The sequence below is a fragment of the Aplysia californica genome, unplaced genomic scaffold (genome assembly GCF_000002075.1).
Source record: "Aplysia californica isolate F4 #8 unplaced genomic scaffold, AplCal3.0 scaffold00351, whole genome shotgun sequence".
In the NCBI taxonomy this organism is placed as follows: Eukaryota; Metazoa; Mollusca; class Gastropoda; order Aplysiida; family Aplysiidae; genus Aplysia; species Aplysia californica.
This window is the reverse complement of record NW_004797621.1, coordinates 549,450-568,247: the sequence shown is the minus strand read 5'-3', so window position 1 is coordinate 568,247 and position 18,798 is coordinate 549,450. Positions and strand designations below refer to the sequence as shown.

General features: G+C 37.1%; 1 protein-coding gene across 1 annotated transcript; it reads left to right on the top strand.

The window, feature by feature from the left end:
- Nucleotides 1-215: 215 nt before the first annotated feature.
- On the top strand, nucleotides 216-6,058 carry LOC101856745 (N-alpha-acetyltransferase 38, NatC auxiliary subunit; the record flags this gene model as incomplete). The annotated part of the gene is given in 4 exon segments (XM_013085167.2): nucleotides 216-348; nucleotides 1,753-1,824; nucleotides 3,095-3,196; nucleotides 4,742-6,058. Coding segments are annotated over 4 exon segments (339 nt in total), but the record flags the coding sequence as incomplete, so codon positions are not given.
- Nucleotides 6,059-18,798: the final 12,740 nt, after the last annotated feature.

Genomic DNA, 18,798 nt, shown 5'->3' with positions numbered 1-18,798 from the left:
GGGTGGGGTGGGCGTGCTTCTTTCCAGTCCTCGCAGAATGGCAGAGAATGAAAGATGACACCGACCTCTCGCAAATAATCAACAAAACTGGAGAACAGAAACCGTTCGGAGAAATAGAATTCAAATTTATTATCCCGAGCGTTCGGAGAAATATTCTCTTCGTTTTAATTATTTTTTCCATTTAATCTGAGAATTTTTTTTCCTATACTATACAGGAGCAGGAAGCACAGGATGGTGGTCAGAACAAATTGGTGGATGAGGAACAGCGAAAGGAAAGTAGACTGACCTTGGAGCAATGGCTGAACAAAAGCATGAGGATCAAGATGACAGATGGCAGGACCCTTGTCGGTATGGGTTGATCATGAAAAAGTCACAAACTCCCAAGTTATCTTTCAGCCACGCCCCTGATCTTCCGGTAGGAAAGATCTACACCTAGCCTTCTCGGACAAGGGCGAAAAATCTCGGAGGCCCGGTGTGCAAGTTGTGCACTTTAAAGATCCCCTGGTGGTCTAAATTCGATAAGAGTAGGCTTCGGCTGCCACCCAGGCAAAATTCAAAATTTCCTACCAACTGAAAATGTTTAATATAATGTCCCACATGTTCATATTTATACCTTATACAGTTGCGAGCATCGTAAAACACTTACCTTACCAAGTTGTCTAGGCTTTCTACGAACAGTTGATAATTCTCATTTGGCCCTACCTGATTTCAGCTTACAAAACTTGCTAATTGGACACTGAGCTTGCATGTCGAGAAATGAAGCCCCTTTATGAAGAATGAAGAATAGCTACTTTTGATTAAAGTTTTAAATGAAATGAATGTCTACCTCTATAGAATCTATAGGGTTCATTGAATCATTGTCCTGCACTGTTTAGCTTTACATTTTCATCCCAATACATTTAAAAGTCTATTCACTCATTACGGTTTCAATTCAAAGTGAACAAAAGGGGGTTGAAAAATTTGGTTTTTATTATTTAAAGAATGTTTTATACCTGACTTTTATGCTTGGATTGTAGTGTATGTCGTAGTCGTAGGAGAGAGAGAGAAAGAGAACACAGCTATTCAATTTCACTCTCTTACCCTGTTAGAGGGGTAACAAATGATGGCGTGTTCTTCTGGCTGATTTGAGAAAACTAAGAAATGGCTGTTCTGCGTGGATGATGTAGTAGACCTCAGACAGCCCATTTTGAAGGCAGAATGCCACGGCTGAAACCGAAATGGACAACTTCATCTAACTATTAGCTGGTTTTACCTTTTGTTGACACTAAACTGTTTTCTGTGTCTTTCCCTCTTTATAAATAAAATGTTACGTATTCTTCTACTTCTATGACCTGCACTTTGACTTTGAAACGGGTTTCTATATTTTTTTTTACGTATTCTTTGGACTTTGGATACTTTTATTATGCTATCCTTGCTCTGGGTTATTGAATTCTTTGCATTAAAAAACTATTGAATCTGTAGAATGTGTAATAAAACAAATCAATGCAAGAAACCAAACTTTTCTCCATTTTCACCAGGCTATCCTTTAATTCTAGAAAATAATACAGTTGTGAAATATCCCTTTATCTGCATGTGATCATTTGATGTTTCCCTGAATTTCCCTATTGTAGTAGGAATTGGTGCAGATGCTGTTTCATGTACAGTACAGCATTACATAACATCATCATTGAGCATTGATTGAGTGTTGTCATTAAATAATTTTCCTTTGAGTGAATGTTTGGAATGATGTTTTGTTTATTTTTATCTGCTCAGGTGTTTTCCTGTGCACAGACTGTGATTGCAACATCATAATGGGCTCTTGTGAGGAATATTTGAAGCCTCCAGGTGAGAGGGTTTTAACCCGTTCAATGCCGTAGGTAAATAGGCCCCTGTGCCGGGGAAATTCCATGAACCAAGGCGGCTCAGTGGTGACCCCACTATACCTCCCATTATAACTCTTTTAAAATGTTTATATGAATATTTCCTTGAATTTTTGCGTTTACATTCTACATTGAACCACATTTGTATTGATATAATTTTAGGGAAATTTCATTGAGAGATAGAGGGAGAAAAGTTGGAGTTAATAACATGATGCCAAAAACCACACCGACAGACAACATAAAACGTTTCGAGTAATAATAAACTGAGACCAATAAAAGGGGAATACATGTTGTGTGAGTGTCTGCAGGTAAAGAGGAAGTGACAAGAGGCTTTTCCTACCTTGCACAACGCTCGTATGATCCGTATATTTATGCTTGTAAGCCCGTCTGTGTTTACTGCCAATCAATCATTTTTTGGCGGTAGATGCATTAGTGTTAGATCTAGGTCTGATCTTATCTTTGAGCTAAAATTAAAATCTGAATCTGACGCGTTCAAATGGGGGGGGGGGGGAATGGTGGTAAACATAAAGGGAAGGCACCTCAATAATAATGACTAGATTTTCGCTGTAATTTCCCTTATCGTTGGTATCCAAACAACCACTGTCACAGTCACGTAAATTCTACGGGCGCGGCAGCAAAGAGGTTAATCAGTAAAACAAAAAGGAATTTCCATATCTGGACACTGGCTTTTTATTACTTATAAAAGTCAACCAATAACTCCAGCCTGACCATGTAAACTTTGTAAAGATGATTAAAAAAAAAAAATGATATGGGATTGAGAATTATCATTTCACCTCTACGGAGTCTTTTTTAGAATAGACAGGTTAATTTTATGTTTATTTGCTAAGTGGGTCCTTTTTTGTGATTTACAAGATTTTACATTAGAACTGGAAAGGGGATGAGAGGATCATTTTGTGGAACTGAGTCAAGAAGTCAGGGGTACCATCACTAAAACAGGCTAAACAGCAGTATTGTCTCTGAGTGGGCTTCTTGGTTGTATTTTTTTAAATTAAAAATTTCTCGCCTTGAGCCATTGTCACACTGATATAGATCAGATCTATTTACCTTCTTGCCTTCTTGTCAAAGAGGTTTGAAAAAAAACATCTTTCTGCTTCAATTTTTGCAGTCCAAGAACTAGGAAAATGATGTTTCTATGTTGTTCTCATTGTTTTAAAAAAGTACACTCCTACTTGTGTGCTTGTTATGCAGAGTTTTCAATGCTGGTTTCCTTTCAGATTGTTTACCAAAGGAAGACCCTCGCATTTTGGGCCTTGCGATGATTCCGGGAAAGCATGTCATATCCATTGAAATAGACGAAACTGCCAGTCAAGAAGAAGGTACTCCTCTATGGGTGAAAAGCATTTGTGGGGAAGCGTTGTGAAATCAGGCGCTCGTCAAAACAATGAAAATCAAGAAATTGACATTTTCCGGCAGGTTTGGGAATTTTTATTGTATTTTTGTTTTTTTGTTCAACACCTTTCATATCCATTAAAGAGCACATTTTTATGTGGATTTTACTGAAAAACATTGATTAACGGCAGAAGATATTTTCAATTACCATAGACCTCAAGCTAAAGAAATAACTCAACTTTGGCGGCCATTTTCTTGCTGATCTGAAACCAGATGACCCTCATCTCCTTCAATCACACATATTTCGACTTCTATTCAATAGAGATGGATATTATTAAAAAAGATACCATCAACTCCGTGTGCCCAAAACTTGACGAGAGCCTGATTTCACTGCGTCGTGCCACATTTGAACATTTAGTATAATATCTTTACAAATCTCTCGCCCTCGCATCTCCCTCCCTCCCTCCCACTCCCTCGAACCCTCTCTCCCCCTCCCTCTCTCTCTCTTTGTTTCATACCCTCTCTCTCTTTCCTTCCCCTCCATCTCTCTCTCTCTCTCTCTCTCTCTCTCTCTTTCTCAAGAAAGAGAAACAATTTTGTTCCCTTTGCAGGTGTGTCTGCTTGAAAATTCAAACAAAGATCTTTTTCTCTTCAGGTCGGCTGTAAGAGAACAAGAACTGGTTTGGCTGTATTTCAATTATAAACCTTTATGCACTGGGAACTTTATTGTAACAAAGGCTTGAATAATTTCCCCAATTGTGAAATATCTGAACTATCTCTTTTGACTTGGATGTGCCAACAGGTTCAAAACAGACTGCCTCCTACTATAATCCTCTGTATGTTTATGAGATAGTGAAATATTTACCTTTGGAAAATGCCCTAGTGTCAGTGTGTGGCTGGGTTGTGTTAGAGGCAGGGTTCTGTCTGTACTAGTTGGTCCCAGATTTTTAAAGTAAAGAGCACTTGATTTTACAGAATAAGAGGAGGATCTTTCTACTATGTCGTCATGTTGTTGATTTGATTTAGTGCTCAAGACAGTTTTCCTAACTTAGGCAAGTGCACCATTAATGCAGCGCAAATATTGCTGGGCTTTGAAGAGTATGACTCACGTTGTAATCCCTTAATGGTGTTCCCAAGCCTTGGTTGTTTTGGAAGTTTTCATTGCTCTTCAATTGCTTGGCTCAGTCATGTTGGAGATGGATGTTAAATCAGAGATCCTATTTTTGACTGAATGGCTCATGTTTATTTCTTGTGCGTCAGTAAACTAAAGTGTAATGTCAACCTGTTTTACCATGCTGTGTTTCGTAAACTGTAGAATAAGCATTTCAAACTCTTTTTAGTTTGACTCATTTTTTACTTTCTGATTCTGGGAAAGGGATGCTGCGCTGTAATTATTTTTATCTTGCTAGTGCAGTGCTGGGAAAAAAAATTGGTATCAGTGGATCAGGTATAAGACTTCGGCTAGTAGTTGTTCCCTTCTTCTTTACCTGACTTGACTCATGCTAAAAACTATTCCATTTCTTTTTTTTCAGGCAATGTTGGTCAATTAGTTCAGCAGTATTAGTGCTGAGAAATATAAATATAAGGCGACATTGGCTTGGCTGTACCAGGTGGAGTAACAGTGGAGGAGAATTTGTTACTTTTGTTTGGCTGTAACAACTTCTGGCTGATGGAGGTGTTGTGGTTCAAATGTGGTGATGAGAAAAGTTGGTATTTAATATTGAGACTCAGTGATGGATGATAAATGATTAGCATCTTGTTGGTGACCATGTCACATGGTACCAGGTGTGAATGAAAGTGATTTTTGTTACATGTAAAATAACATGCAGTTTGCAAGAATATGTTGTGATGTGTTGGAATAAGTGTTTTGTTGTGACGGTTAGAAAGCTAGGGAAAGGTGTGAGGAGCTGTTTGGAGTTGCAAGGTCCTGGTCAGTCAGGTTTGCTCACCTATCATGGTTCTGTACTTGTGATTCTTTACTGCTTCTCTTACTCCTCGCTTTAATGTCGGAATGCTGGGGTGGTGTTTGAATGCTTTGTGTGTCCATGTCACATTTTATTGCTAAAATGTGTGGGTGGCTTTCTGCTTTATGCAGAGGAGAGATGCACAGAGTTATGTCCAGTAGAGAATGTGAAATTTGGAGAGCAAAAAAGTGGTTTTTGTGAAGCAAAAATGAGGAATGACGTTTTCTTCATGTTGTGCTTGTGAGAAAAAAATGGTCTTAATGAGGAGAGATAACAATTAACAAGTGATTTTAAAATTGAATGAGCATTTTTGGGAAAGTAACTGGAGGCCTGTGAAGGGTGTAACATTTTGTAATGTAAATGGAACAGGTGCATTGAGTTCTGGTGAAGTGACATTTGAAAAGCTACAGAGACAAAACTGTTACATTTGAATCCAAAATTGGAATGTGAATGTGATGAGTCGAATTCATACTTCGGAGTAAAAGTAAAAATTGACCTTTTGTTTAGCAGAAGTGACGTGTGAGTGTGACCGTGAAAGTGACCGTGTTAATGCCTGTGTGAGTATGTCAGAATTGAAATCAGTTGCTTATTGCTATTCAAATTCGAATTGGAAGCTGTGTATGTTTTCTCTGCATGCTGGACTTTCATTGTTCCAAATGTATAAATATGTGTAGATGTGTGTGTTTGTAAGGCTTCCAATGTTTTTATCTTTTATTGTCTGAAGTTCTATCAGAATTTCAAAAGTTTTCAGAATATTTGCATTGAAGATGAACCTCGTCAGATATCATTTGGTACAAGTATTGCATGAAGAATTACCTGAAGTTGTGGAAAATCCATTTAAATACATGTTCATCTTTGATTCATTAAAAGCTGATTTCAGTTTGACTGTTTTGTTTTTGTATTATTATTTTTGGATGTATATATATGTATTTAGTTTGATGGCTGGTGAGCCTTCTTGTGTGGTTTCCCTGCTTTCCTAGCTATCATACATCTAATGTCTTTATTTGTCCACCTTTTCTTTGTGTGTAACACTAACTCCTCTAACCTTTAATAATTGTATGACCTTATAAGTAATTGTGTTGCTAGTGCCATAAAATTTGCTAAAACCAAACAAAAAACAGATGTTTTGAGGCAGGTTTTTCAGAGTGAAATCACGGGAAAAACATTATGATTAGCTATAGTATGAGAACAAACAGAGGCTGCTTGGAAGTTGGGAGTTCTCCATTGAAAGTCCTTACGACCCAGCGTATTTTGAGGGCTGCCAAGTAAACTGTGGTAAGTCACGTTTTTCAAATTTTACAGAAGAAACAAAAACTGAATTTTCTTGAAGCGTTTTGGGTGGATAAACTTCATTTTCATTAGGGAGCCTAATGTCAGTCTTGACATTTGTAGGCTCCCTATGAAACTGAAATTTATCCACCCAAAATGATCCAAGAAAATCTGTTTTTTGTGTTTCTGCTGTAAAATTTGAAAAACATGACTGACCATGGTTTACTTGGTGGCCTTCGATTATTTTGTCCTCTTGCTTGAAAATGGTTGTTTTTTTATGCCACTGCTATACTTCTCTTCTGTCCTTCTGCTGTTTCTTTCTTTCTGTCTGTCTCTCATGTGCTTCTTTGTTCCTGTACGAAATGGCTGTTATTGAGTCAGACATTACATGACCACTCTAACTGATGTGATATCCCCACTTTTGATAGCCAAATCCTGTGATCGAAAGGGATCATGTTCACATATCCTGTACCCAATGATTAAGAGAATGGAATTTATCTTATTATAATTATAGATTACCCATTGCCAATTTGCAGGGTAGTTATATAAGTAGTAGTACAACTTTTGTAACCCGGATTCCTCACATTTTTACAGGATTTTTCACCTCTATTATATCTGTCAACAATCTGTCCCCGTAGAATTATGCAAATTTAGAAGGCCAAATTATGCACAAAAAAAGCAAAATTATGCAAAAATTATGCAAGTTAGCGTAACACCATTCGCGACATGTTTTGCACTTTTTCAACACGAAGTTTCATGATTTTCATGTTTTTTGTACAGAAAAATTGAAAACAGAACATATCAGTATCAGTAATTTGTTGTGTATTTGGAAAAGAAAACAATACACATCAGTAAAAAAAAAAACCCAAAAATAATAATCTCTGTAACTTTCAGCTTTAGATCTTGATCTATAGAGGAAAGAAAAATATTTTTTTTTTAATTTTAAAAAGGACATCTGGACCTCTGATGCTGGCACATTACTAAAACCAGGGACACCTGTCAAACATGAAACATCAGCAGACATGAGAACACAACAACTTTTGATAGATTGAAAAATTGAACATGCTCAAGGAACAAAATCACAACCCCTAACCAAGGTCTTCTAACAAGGGAAATAACCAGCTTTTCACTTAAATGAGACTTATTACGGTGATTACGTCCCTTTAGTCACATTGCGAGGCGTTAATTGTTTTGTGAAAAATACGCGGATAATCCAAAATTATGCAAGTGTTGCAGAATTACGCGAAAAAACGCGCCGCACAATCGCATAATCCTACGGGGACATAACAATAGCTGGAATTTCAATTTAAAGTAAAGTGAATTTTCACAAAACGATCGTTCGCCAGGGTTTTTTGCTGGGCATGCATTCCTTCCCAGTGCCGTAGAATATGTTTTAAAATAGTGATTTTTACCCAAAACACATGTTACAATGCTTGAGCTGCCACCCTTTGAATGAATGTATCATCAGTCAACACTCTTTTCTTTGCTTTGGATATTTTTTTCTCTTTCTCTTTCTCTTTTTTTCTTGTATTGTAGTCTCACATTAGACTTTTGAGATGCCCAAGTAAAGATACTGTAATAACAGTTGCATCTACAGAGCGCAAATAGTCATTACACAATGCTCTCTGTACTTTTCAACTATTCGCATCATAATTGAATGGTTTCAACAGCTGGGAAAAGGAATGCAAATAAATAATATATCGATTTTAGGTCTACTCGGTGCCTTCTTTTCTTACAATCATTTATCATTCCCATTACAAATCTCGCCAACCCACGTGGAAACAAAGCGACGATATAGTGCCAGACCAAGGTCATGTAATTCACTCAATGGAAAATTCACTTTAACCTCAAAGTAGTCAAAGTGCTTCCGGCTTTCCAACTCCCTCTCCTTTACGAAACATCATAAAATGTGAAAAACCTTATGGACTTGCTATTAAAAGCTATATTGCCCCAGCTGTAAACATTTTAAAATCTGTAGAAACAACCCACTTGGATTTTTTAATTAGTGTTTGTTAAGGAATTTTCTAGTGTACAGCTTGCAGGTGTTTACAAAAATGTTGATCTGTTAAGACAAATTGATGCAAGCCACTGTGTAAAAATTGGAGAACCTAGATCTATGTTTGATAGTTGAGGAGATATTTGAAAATAAACCGTACCACGAATTTTTGACAGCACTATAGAATAGTATAGTCTACGGCAACTCAATAAAGAATGGGTATCGAAACTGTTGTCTCCATCTACTGTGTAGCAAGTCCTCTGGCTCTTCTCAGATTGTGAGCATAGTGAGTAGTTAGTATTGTTTCACTTTATTGCAGCTTTTATGCGGTTTCATCTAGAAACAGTTGTAAATATCGATATATGTACCTTACGGGATATCCTGCAGATTCTAATTGACTTTCTCTAGAAATCTTAAGTTAATAGTAGCTACTAAGCCTACTGCTCATTTGCTCACTTTCCAATTATGCACCACCTTGTCTGCAACCCACGCGACGCCACTGGCCCAACTCATGAATGGAGATATGTACCACAGTTGTCTTCTGCGGGGATCACAGTGAAATTGTTCACCAACCCCAGAACTTTGACGGTCGATCCAATTAGACTTCCGAAAATATTGTGCATCCCTTCCCCTTGCCACATCAGTTTTAAAAAAGCAAAATAAACAAAAATGTAGACACAATTCACTTACTTTCCTCTTGTGCTTGATTGACTTTGACTTTGATCTCGTATGCATGGCTTAAGTTTCAATTGCTGTCTACTGTCTGATCTTGGCTTTTGCAGATACATATTTTAATAATAATATATAAATAATTCATGGGGTTCCAAAGAATTTCATAAATGGATATCATAGTCAATAAGTAGGCCTACTAAAAATATGAAGCCTCTTGACAAGATGATACCCTGAGGGAAATCTCAGTTTGTAGCCTATTCGTCTTGAAAGTTTTTATTTTTTATTTTTCTGTATTTGGCCCTCATGGTGGTGTTGTAGTCAGAGAGATGGGCTCACTTGGTCCTTTTCATAGCTGCTTTCACTATAGCAGCAGCAGATGAAGCATTCACTTTTCTGGGGGTTTTTCTGCTTTGCCCTCTGACTTTGTTTCCTGTCTGCCTCATAGGAAGTGAAGACAGTCCTAATGTTCCTACCGAGAAGAGGGTAGATGGGATCTGTCTTTCGTTCCTTCCTTTAGAAGAAATCAAGAGCAGACAGGCTGTTCGCTTTGAGTTCATACTTCACTGTCTGGACAGCATTGATATTGACATCTTGTTTGTTTGTTCAAAATCCTTGCCATTTCTGAAAATGTTGACTTGATCAAGGGTCCATGAAATACTGTGAAGGCACCCAATGCTATCTTTGATAGGGTAGGATAATTAGAAGAATTATACTTTCTTGAGCCCACCAAACATCTACCCTACCTGTTCCCGTCGTTTTATGCAAGAAAAATAATGAAATTATGCAAACTGAACCCAAAAATGTGAAATTATGCGATTCTGTTAATTTTAACAAAGAATGATAAAGGAAAATAATAAGAAATTATGCAAAAAATTATCAAATTTTGCTAAATTGTGCGGGGTGCATAAAACCACTGGGACAGATCTATTCTTTAGATGCTTGGAGGAAGGCCATTATCATTTTGTAAGAGTGTAAGCTCTCACCTTATCTTCATAAAGCTGACCCCGTCGTTTTATGCAAGAAAAATTCTGAAATTATGGAAACTGGGCCCAAAAATGTGAAATTATGCAGTTCTGTTAATTTTAACAAAGAATGATAAAGGAAAATAATCAGAAATTATGCAAAAAATTATCAAATTTTGCTAAATTATGCGGGGTGCATAAAACCACGGGGACGGATAAAGCACATTCTCATCTTCTGTCAAGAGATGACTAAGCTTGGAGCAAAGGATCTTCAGTTAGGAAAAGACTACCGAATGGTTGACGAGTTCTGGATCAAGTGCTAAAAATGCCATGTCAGAGTGCTGTTGTCTGTTGGGAGTTTCTGTAGCATAAGTTGGGTTGCAGACACCTAGCCTTGAATCAGTTTCTGCATGAAACTTGAAGATGTTTCAAGTTGTCCACTAGTGTAAATACATGTATGTGCATGAGGTAGTCTTGTTCAACCGTCTCACTCGCATCCGCTCTACGATAGGCTGAGGGTAGTTGAATCTGTGGATCGCTGGGCGCCTCAGGACCGAACTCAAGCTTCTCATAGCCTACCGTGGCCAGACTTAAGGCTGGGGCGGAATGACCGCCAGCGCGGATTTTGGGAAGTTCTTGCAACCGCGGAAAATCCGTGGAAGACTCATAAAAGTGCATCTATTGCATTACAGAGCATACACCAAATGCTGAACTGCAATAATACAGCCTAGACTTCAAACATACTTTCTGAAGTCAGTAACTCCCACCTCCCCCTCTCTCCTCATTTTAGTTTAGTGAAATTTATGGCTTGAGCTGAATACAAAAAAAGTTTAAACAAAAAAAAAAAAGGTCGGGGGAGTGGGGGGGGGGGGGGAAGATAGGATGGGAGCAATGAAAAAAATCAATACAGTTGTCAGTTCTGCGAGAACACTCTTTGAACACAATAGTAACAAAAGTAAAATACAATTTCTCACATCAATTTATTTTCACAATAATCAATGGTAAAATTTATCATATGATTTACAATGGATTTAAAAAGGAGGGAACAAATGTAGCTTAGTAAATTTTTGATTTCTATACAGCAGGAGAAAACCAGAGAAAAGATCATAACAAAGAACACAGCAGACAGAGGGCAGACGGAAACAGAAAGATCAAATTGCTGTGAGCAATTCTTACCGCCAGCATGATGATGAAATGTATCGTGACAAATTTGGAAAAAATCAGCTCACAGTCGGTGATTTTTTCAAAATAGACTGTATAAGCTACCACACTCATATATGAATAGCCCTGTGCTATTTGTAACAGACATGATCAAGCTACAATTACTTTGCAAATTGTCTGTGCTCTTTATAATTAATCACTTATTAAATGTGAACAAAATGAAATGCTGAATTGAAAACATGTAATGCCTACTCCTAGCTATCACAAAGATTATATTTTTTTACTTTAAATAAAGGCTTACAATTAAAAAGAATGTAAAAAGTTTTAAAAATCATGTGTGCAACTTATCCAGAACCCTGGTTATCTTAAAATAGCGCAAGTAAAAGCACGAATATGCACAACTTACTAAAAAGAAACTGCGTCATGTCAAATTTCAGACCTGATTAGGAAGAACAAGCATTCTCCAAGTCATGCAGTGAACTTATCTGCCAAAAAAACAACAACAACCCAACCCAAAAAAAGAAACAAAGCCACCTTTTTATTGAAATTGAAATGCTGTTAAAGTTAAAGAAAGCAAATCTTTCTTTAAATTTGTGATTTGTTTTCTTTTAACCAGCACAACAAGGACAGAAATCCTCATTCTTCTTCCCAAAATCAAAATAAAGCAGTCTTACATGTCTACCATCCAGGCAGGTACAAACTGCCACACTGCAATCACTTGTTTTTATTATACAGAATGGAGTCTGCTCAAACCAAAATCTGCAGCACTACCAGATTTTCTTTCGTTTAGCTGGGTTTTCGGTTTAGAGTGGTTACCACTACTCAAATAGTAATCGATGATAAAAAAAATAATTTGAGGACTATTTTCTTTTGGTTTTTAAAATGTCATTTTTGGATTACTAGCGTACAGTTTAAGTAAGCAGACCCCAACTGTAATTGAAACAAGAGCCTAAAGAGGGGTAAATATAATATCTATGAAAGCTTTGCCAAATTCTTCTGCACCAGAATAGCTCTTTGCAAAGATTAATAAACAAGTTGTGTCTCCCAACCTCCTTACATAGATCCATCTCCTATTTTGTTTTCTTTTTTCGAGATCATTTTATCATTCTTGAAAACCACACAAATGAATTATGAAAGGCAAAGTCAAACCGTCAATATTTGCAGCCAGAGTCAAGAGAGTGACCTACAGAAAAAAAATTCTACTCATTTTGAAGCCAACAAAACACTTGCTGTAGTCAGACACCACGGAAACCAGATCAAAGGCTAAAGTCGAATGTGAAATGCATCAACGTCTGTGCAAAATGGGACCACTTGCAAAATTATCCTCCAATCAATTCACAAGAAAAGAACCCGCCAGTCTTTTACTTTTAATCTAAAGTAAAAAAAGAAAAAAAAAAAAACGTCAGGCAGTAGAATGTACACAGGCCTGTTGACAATACAAAAGCAAATAACAATTTTGAAATGCTAGATACTTTCCCTGGTAAGTACCTTATGAGACTTGCTATTGATGAAAAAGAAAAAAAATATTCAAAAGTGATCTCATCAACTGTTTCAAGACGTCAACATCAAATAAGACATAATTATAGATATATATATATATATTTATCATTTCTAATTTTTCACAACACAGACAGGGTGGGTAATGGTAATGTACAAGGCAAAAACAACTCTCCAACTACGTGGGTGTTCATAAAAATTAAGCGACAGGTGGACGGAATTGACTTAGGAATGATGAGCAGAAAATTCAGTCTCTTCCTACAAGTGACTGTGTCTGGCAAAAAAATTGTAATGCACGAGGCCATGTAAATGATGAACATTTTAGAAGTGTACATGATTGACAAACACACCACACACATTTCTCAGTAGTACATCTTTAGCAAGAAAGAAAGCTATACGCCCCTATTTTACAAAAGTATTAACACTACAAATGTCTACTACATGAGGTCTTTTCCTGGGCAAACAAGGAACAGAAAGAGGAAGGTTGGTTATAAGACAATTTAAGTAAAATGAAGCACCTCGACACATTAACGGTCATTCAGTGCTGGAAAACACGCAAGGCAGACACACAGAAACTACACAGACTGAAAAGGTAGAACAAAGCACTGGTAGTACCCTCTAGCCATCCAAACTGAGGGCAGAAAAAAAAATTGTGTAACAGACTCAAGGATGAACGACTGAATAAGATTATAAGAAGCACTTGCTAAACCAATGCTTGTATTATTAGATGTGCCCATAACAAAAACACCCCTGGTAAAAAAGGAACGGCACCTAAATGAACCCTCTGCTATTAGTGTTCTATTGTTGCTGAAGTCAATTCTGGCCGGTACTTTGAAAAAAAAAGGTTACAGCCATTACAGTGCTAATACTTGGCTTAAAAAGCAACTGATCAATAAAGTCCCTGAGGTCAAGTTTGAACCGCATGAAAATTGTTTACATCATACTTTTTCATGAGGAAGTTCCTGCAGATTTGGGTTAAGTCGTGTCTCATGCTACTTTTCAGTTCTGACCACTCAAAACATGGCATCTTCATTGCGGCAGTATGGTACGGCAAACTTACCGAGACCACATGGATTTTCAACAAGTTGTACCAACTCATCTCATTCCTGATCACATTCTATATAGCCAAGAGGTTCTGAATTCATCCATTTGTAACATTCGCAAAAATAGTACCCACTCATTTCATTCAAGATTCATTTTAAAATCCAAGAGATTCTTTTTTCATTCATTTGTTCCATTCGCAAAAATAGTATCAAATAGAAACACGCTTGACACATTCTATATTTGTTTGTCTCCAAAGAACTTTAAAGAAGGTAAAGAGAGCATTTTAGAGAAGAACCTTGAGCCTTTTTACATCTACAACATTCTCTTTTTCACTTGCAGGTATCTAGATATCGGTAGTCAACTTTTGCCCACATTTGCCTTTGACATTTTAGTAAAGAGATTCGAGAAGCACATAAACATGACAATGGCCCCTTGGTACTGAAAAAAAAAGCAAGACATAGAGCCAGAAACTTAGAGACGGACAATGAGGAAGTAGGGCCTACCAATGGCATCTCTGACCACCCCCAGGAACTGTGAAGACAAAGGACTGAGCAACTGAAGGAAACTTATGATATGAAAAGCTGAAATCTTCAGATGTAACAGATGAACGAACATAGACATTTTCAACAGCAGAGAAAAACGGGTCAAATGACCTATCCTTCTACAACGAGCAGAAAACTCGTTGAAACCAAGCAAGTCTGGTCTGCACAAAGCCATCAGGATGATATCTGTCATGCTACTCTACATCAAAATCTTCTGACAAAACGCCATTAGGCTTCCTTTTCATTTAGGCTTACCTGCTATTCATATTCAAATACATATATGAGAGGCATCGTGGTGAAATCAGGCGCTCGTCAAAATAATGAAATCAAAGAAATAAGCTTTTTTTGGGCTGATGGCTAATTTTTTTTCTAGTTGTCTTTTTTCAGCTCAACACCTTTTATGTCCAATTAAAAACACACTTTTGTGTGGATTGTACTGAAAAACATTGATTAAAGATGCAAAAAAATGTAAATTTTCAGTTTCCACAGACTCTCAGGCTATGGAAGTAAAAACCAAACTTTGGCGGCCATTTTCTTGCTAATTTGACCTCTGAAACCAGATGACCCTGACTTCCTTCAATCACAAATATTTCGACTTCTATATAGATGGATATTTTTTTCACCAAAAGGAAGGCAAATAAACAGGCTTTAAGATGATACCAATAACCCTATACGCCCAAAAATTGACGAGTGCCCGATTCCACCACGTCATGACATATGTATATATATATACAGTTTAGCACGAACATAGCAATATCGGTGGGATGTGGAAATCTTCTTATGTACAAATTTTGCTATCTACTTAACATAAAGGAAAACAGTGTCTAAAAAAAATTCAGGACCTGCCAATCGTTTTGCAATGTGTGTTTTCGCTATGTGTGTGCTAGACTGTACATAGTGGAAGAGACCGTTTGACAACATGCAAGTGTCCTACCACTTTTGTCGGAATAAATACCAGGCTCCATTTTCGGGGAGTACAAACACCTGAAACATTCTGAATTATGACGAGAGAGTTGAGAACATTACATGATTTACAAGCTTGTCTCTTCAGTTAATAAAGAAAGAGCATGGACTGACTAGTCATCCATAGATACTGCTGAACAGTGAAAACTTTCCTACATCTGATATACAAATTTTTCTTCTAAAACGACAAACAGTGGAATCTGCTTAAACTGAAATCTGTAGAAACCACCAAATTTTTTTCAGTTCAGCCCTGTTTTCAAATAAGAGAGACTTCTCAAATGGCAAAGATAAAAACTATGAATTCTATTTTGTGTCAGTTAACAGCCGTTTCAGATAAAGCATGTTTCGTTTTAAGTGGACTCCACAGTATAGGCAAACTGAGCTTGTGTACAGACCCAACTCTCCCAGTATACTTTGCACCCACTGAACAAATAAATACAAGGTTGTACAAACTAGAACACATACCAACAAACAGCTGATGCTAGTGGACATGAGAATGAATGAACAGTTTCAATTATTGCCTGTGGTATATCTTGAACTTGTGAACAATGCATGCCTCGACATTTCTAAAACTGCAAATAGTTTAACGTGAATTTTTCTACACATACAAATAAATATGGGAACACTCATTCAGTCTCACTGCAGACAAAAACTATGAAAAAATTTAAAATCAGACTATAGGCAGGTAAATGATAGAAAATAAAATATTTTAAAAATAAATAATCCATTTTAAAATATTGTTACAAGCACTCAGAAGGTAAAAAAAAGTCATCTCTTTTATATTTTTTTGGCGGGAGATGTCTTTTCAAATTCAGACAATAACAGACTTCCAAAAGGACAATTGGGAACTCTGTTTAACCTGCAAAATTAAAGAAAATCTCAAACAGCTACAAACTTCCGACAAATGCAAAGAAAATGTCCAACATACAGATTAGCAATGACCGTAAATATACAAAATTACGCATCAAAATATCTAAATGTAAGTTGACACATTTTTTCCTCTGAGTCTCCCGTAAGCATGGTACTGTCAGTGACATAGACTGCTTACTTACATCAGAGATAAACAAAGCAGCATGCATCATTTGGAATGTTAGGAAAGAATCAAAAACATGTGACAGTATTGCAAATGGAACAAACTAGAGTTGAAATGTCAGAGAGAGAAAGAGAGGGAGAGAGGGAAAAAAGTCACAATGTGGTTCATGAATCATCAAGAATTATACCTCCATATAAGTAAAATGAAAGGCAAAACATGTGATAACTGACGAATCTGTGGTTATGCTAGATCTCGTATAATCTCAGAGGCTTACTCAATTTTATAAAATTACCCCCCCCCCCCCCCCCCCAATTACATACGAGCTAAGACTAAAAAAAGGAACAAAATTTATGGGTGAAGGACACAAATGGGCTTGCTGAAAACTTTGTGCTCACTTCTTGACGACAGACCAAGGTGAAAAGGCTTTAATTACCCTTAAACATATATTCAAACCAGAAAGGCAAATCAGTGTTGTAAGTACTCCAACCCCCCCAAAAGAAATACAGTAATGCTATTATATTGGCTGCTTACATTTCTTTACAACAAAAAAAAGCTGACTTTGCAAACCTACAAAGTCAAAACGGCAAGTTTTTTATGATTTATCATTACCATAAAAATTCCTGAAAATTACTGCTCTAATAGTAATACCTTACGTTTAATAATAATTATAATAGATAGCATTTGTATAGTGCAAATTCCCCCTCAACAGCAAGCTCTATGCGCTTTACAAGCTATAATACTACCCCGGCAGACCTGATACTAATAGCATTCTGAAACAATTGTAGGTTCTTGGGAAGCATACAGTAACTTAATAACAATGAATAAACTGTGGTTGAAAAGAAGTCAAATTCTGACAGGAAAAATAAAGTCTGCTCTAAGTAATCAAATCCCACATCAGCAAGAAGACAGCTTTTCCTCATTAACCCTTTCTTGTTCTATGCAGCCAACCAAAACAGGTCAATTCAAAAATACTATGCTAGAGTTGAACCAGGCCTTAAAAGGCTGGACATGCTTCATGTCTCTCCCATGGGATTTCCTCAGCTTGGCTATGATAAGAGTAGAACAAGGACATTCATTAAGTGAAAATCTCATTTTTCTTCTCAGTGCGGAAAGTGTGTCAGAGCTAGCTTCTTCAGTCAACTTTTACTTTCACTTCTATTTAGCACAAATGAATGCCAAAGCCAGAAGGTTGCAAAGTGCAGAGAAAATAGGACTAATAGGCAGACATCTTTGGCAAAGACTATAAACAGGAAGTGGTTAAATGCTATCTCTATTTCCCGATACACGATACATAAAAGATCTTCCAGCACAAAAACGTTTTATTGCAGTCTATTTCCCTACAAAATAATGGTAAAAAAGTACACTATGTAAAAAAATTTCTTACACCTCTCAGGTCTAGATTCAACATAGTTAGTTTTAACTGAGGTTTTACGGTGCTCACAACAGCATAAGGTCATATGAGCGCCAAGGGGTGGATGTCAACAGAGAAGCCCTTACAGGGAACCAGGCTTACTCTGCTCACCTCTCTAGCTTCAACAGCACAAAGTCTGCTTCGCCTATCAAGGCACCCCGGAAATAGTGGGTCACCAGAATGTGACAAACATACAAAAGAAGAAGAGGAAAAATGATGATAGTAAGGATTAGTAAAGAAAAAGCAGCAGTTCCCAGTTGCAGTTCAGACACAGTTATGAGCATGACATTGTTGAATCAGCCCATTTACAATTCTACTGTGCATAAGAACAAGTTAATGTCCCCCCTTTGGGAATGGCCTAAAGACACTTCAGTCAGTGGCAATGCCCCAGGAGGAAGATTCAACATAAACATAGCATTGATGGCATCAGAATCTGACCTTCACATACGCCACTAAGAAGCATCACTGTCACATAATCAAATTATAGAAGACGGCTCGAATGGTAGAAAAATAATACTTTTTAAAAAACCAATACAAATACAAAACAAACAAAAACAATTCAGTAGTCATCAAAGACACTTGAAACATGTGCTGGAGAAAACAAAACAACAACAGCTAAGAATGCTCAATCATTGACTACAACTAAATACAAACACATCATGGAATGATCTTTAACTTAGTCAAGAGGAAAACATATGCCAAGAGCATAAAAGATCAAGGTCACAGTCTGTCAAGTTGCTAAGGTATAGAAGTCAACTTCTTGGGACTAAATTAGTAGAAGTGTACTTCTGACGAGTGCAAAAGCTTTGAGAGGGTCAAACCTTCCCATCCTACAACCCTGACCCTAAAGTCTGCTTCTCCCTGAGTTCTAGCCTGAGGCAATGTCAGCTTCTGTTGAGAAATTGAAAATATCAAGACTGACTTAGAGGTTCTCCAGAAACTAGGAATAGCGACTTTGAGTTCTAAATTCAAACCATAAATATCTTTCAAAATGACTCATTAAAAGTTCCCTTAATCTGTGGCTGGTTGGCTTGTGCTCAGGACTAGTTTACTCCTTCTTGTTACTTCTTTCCTA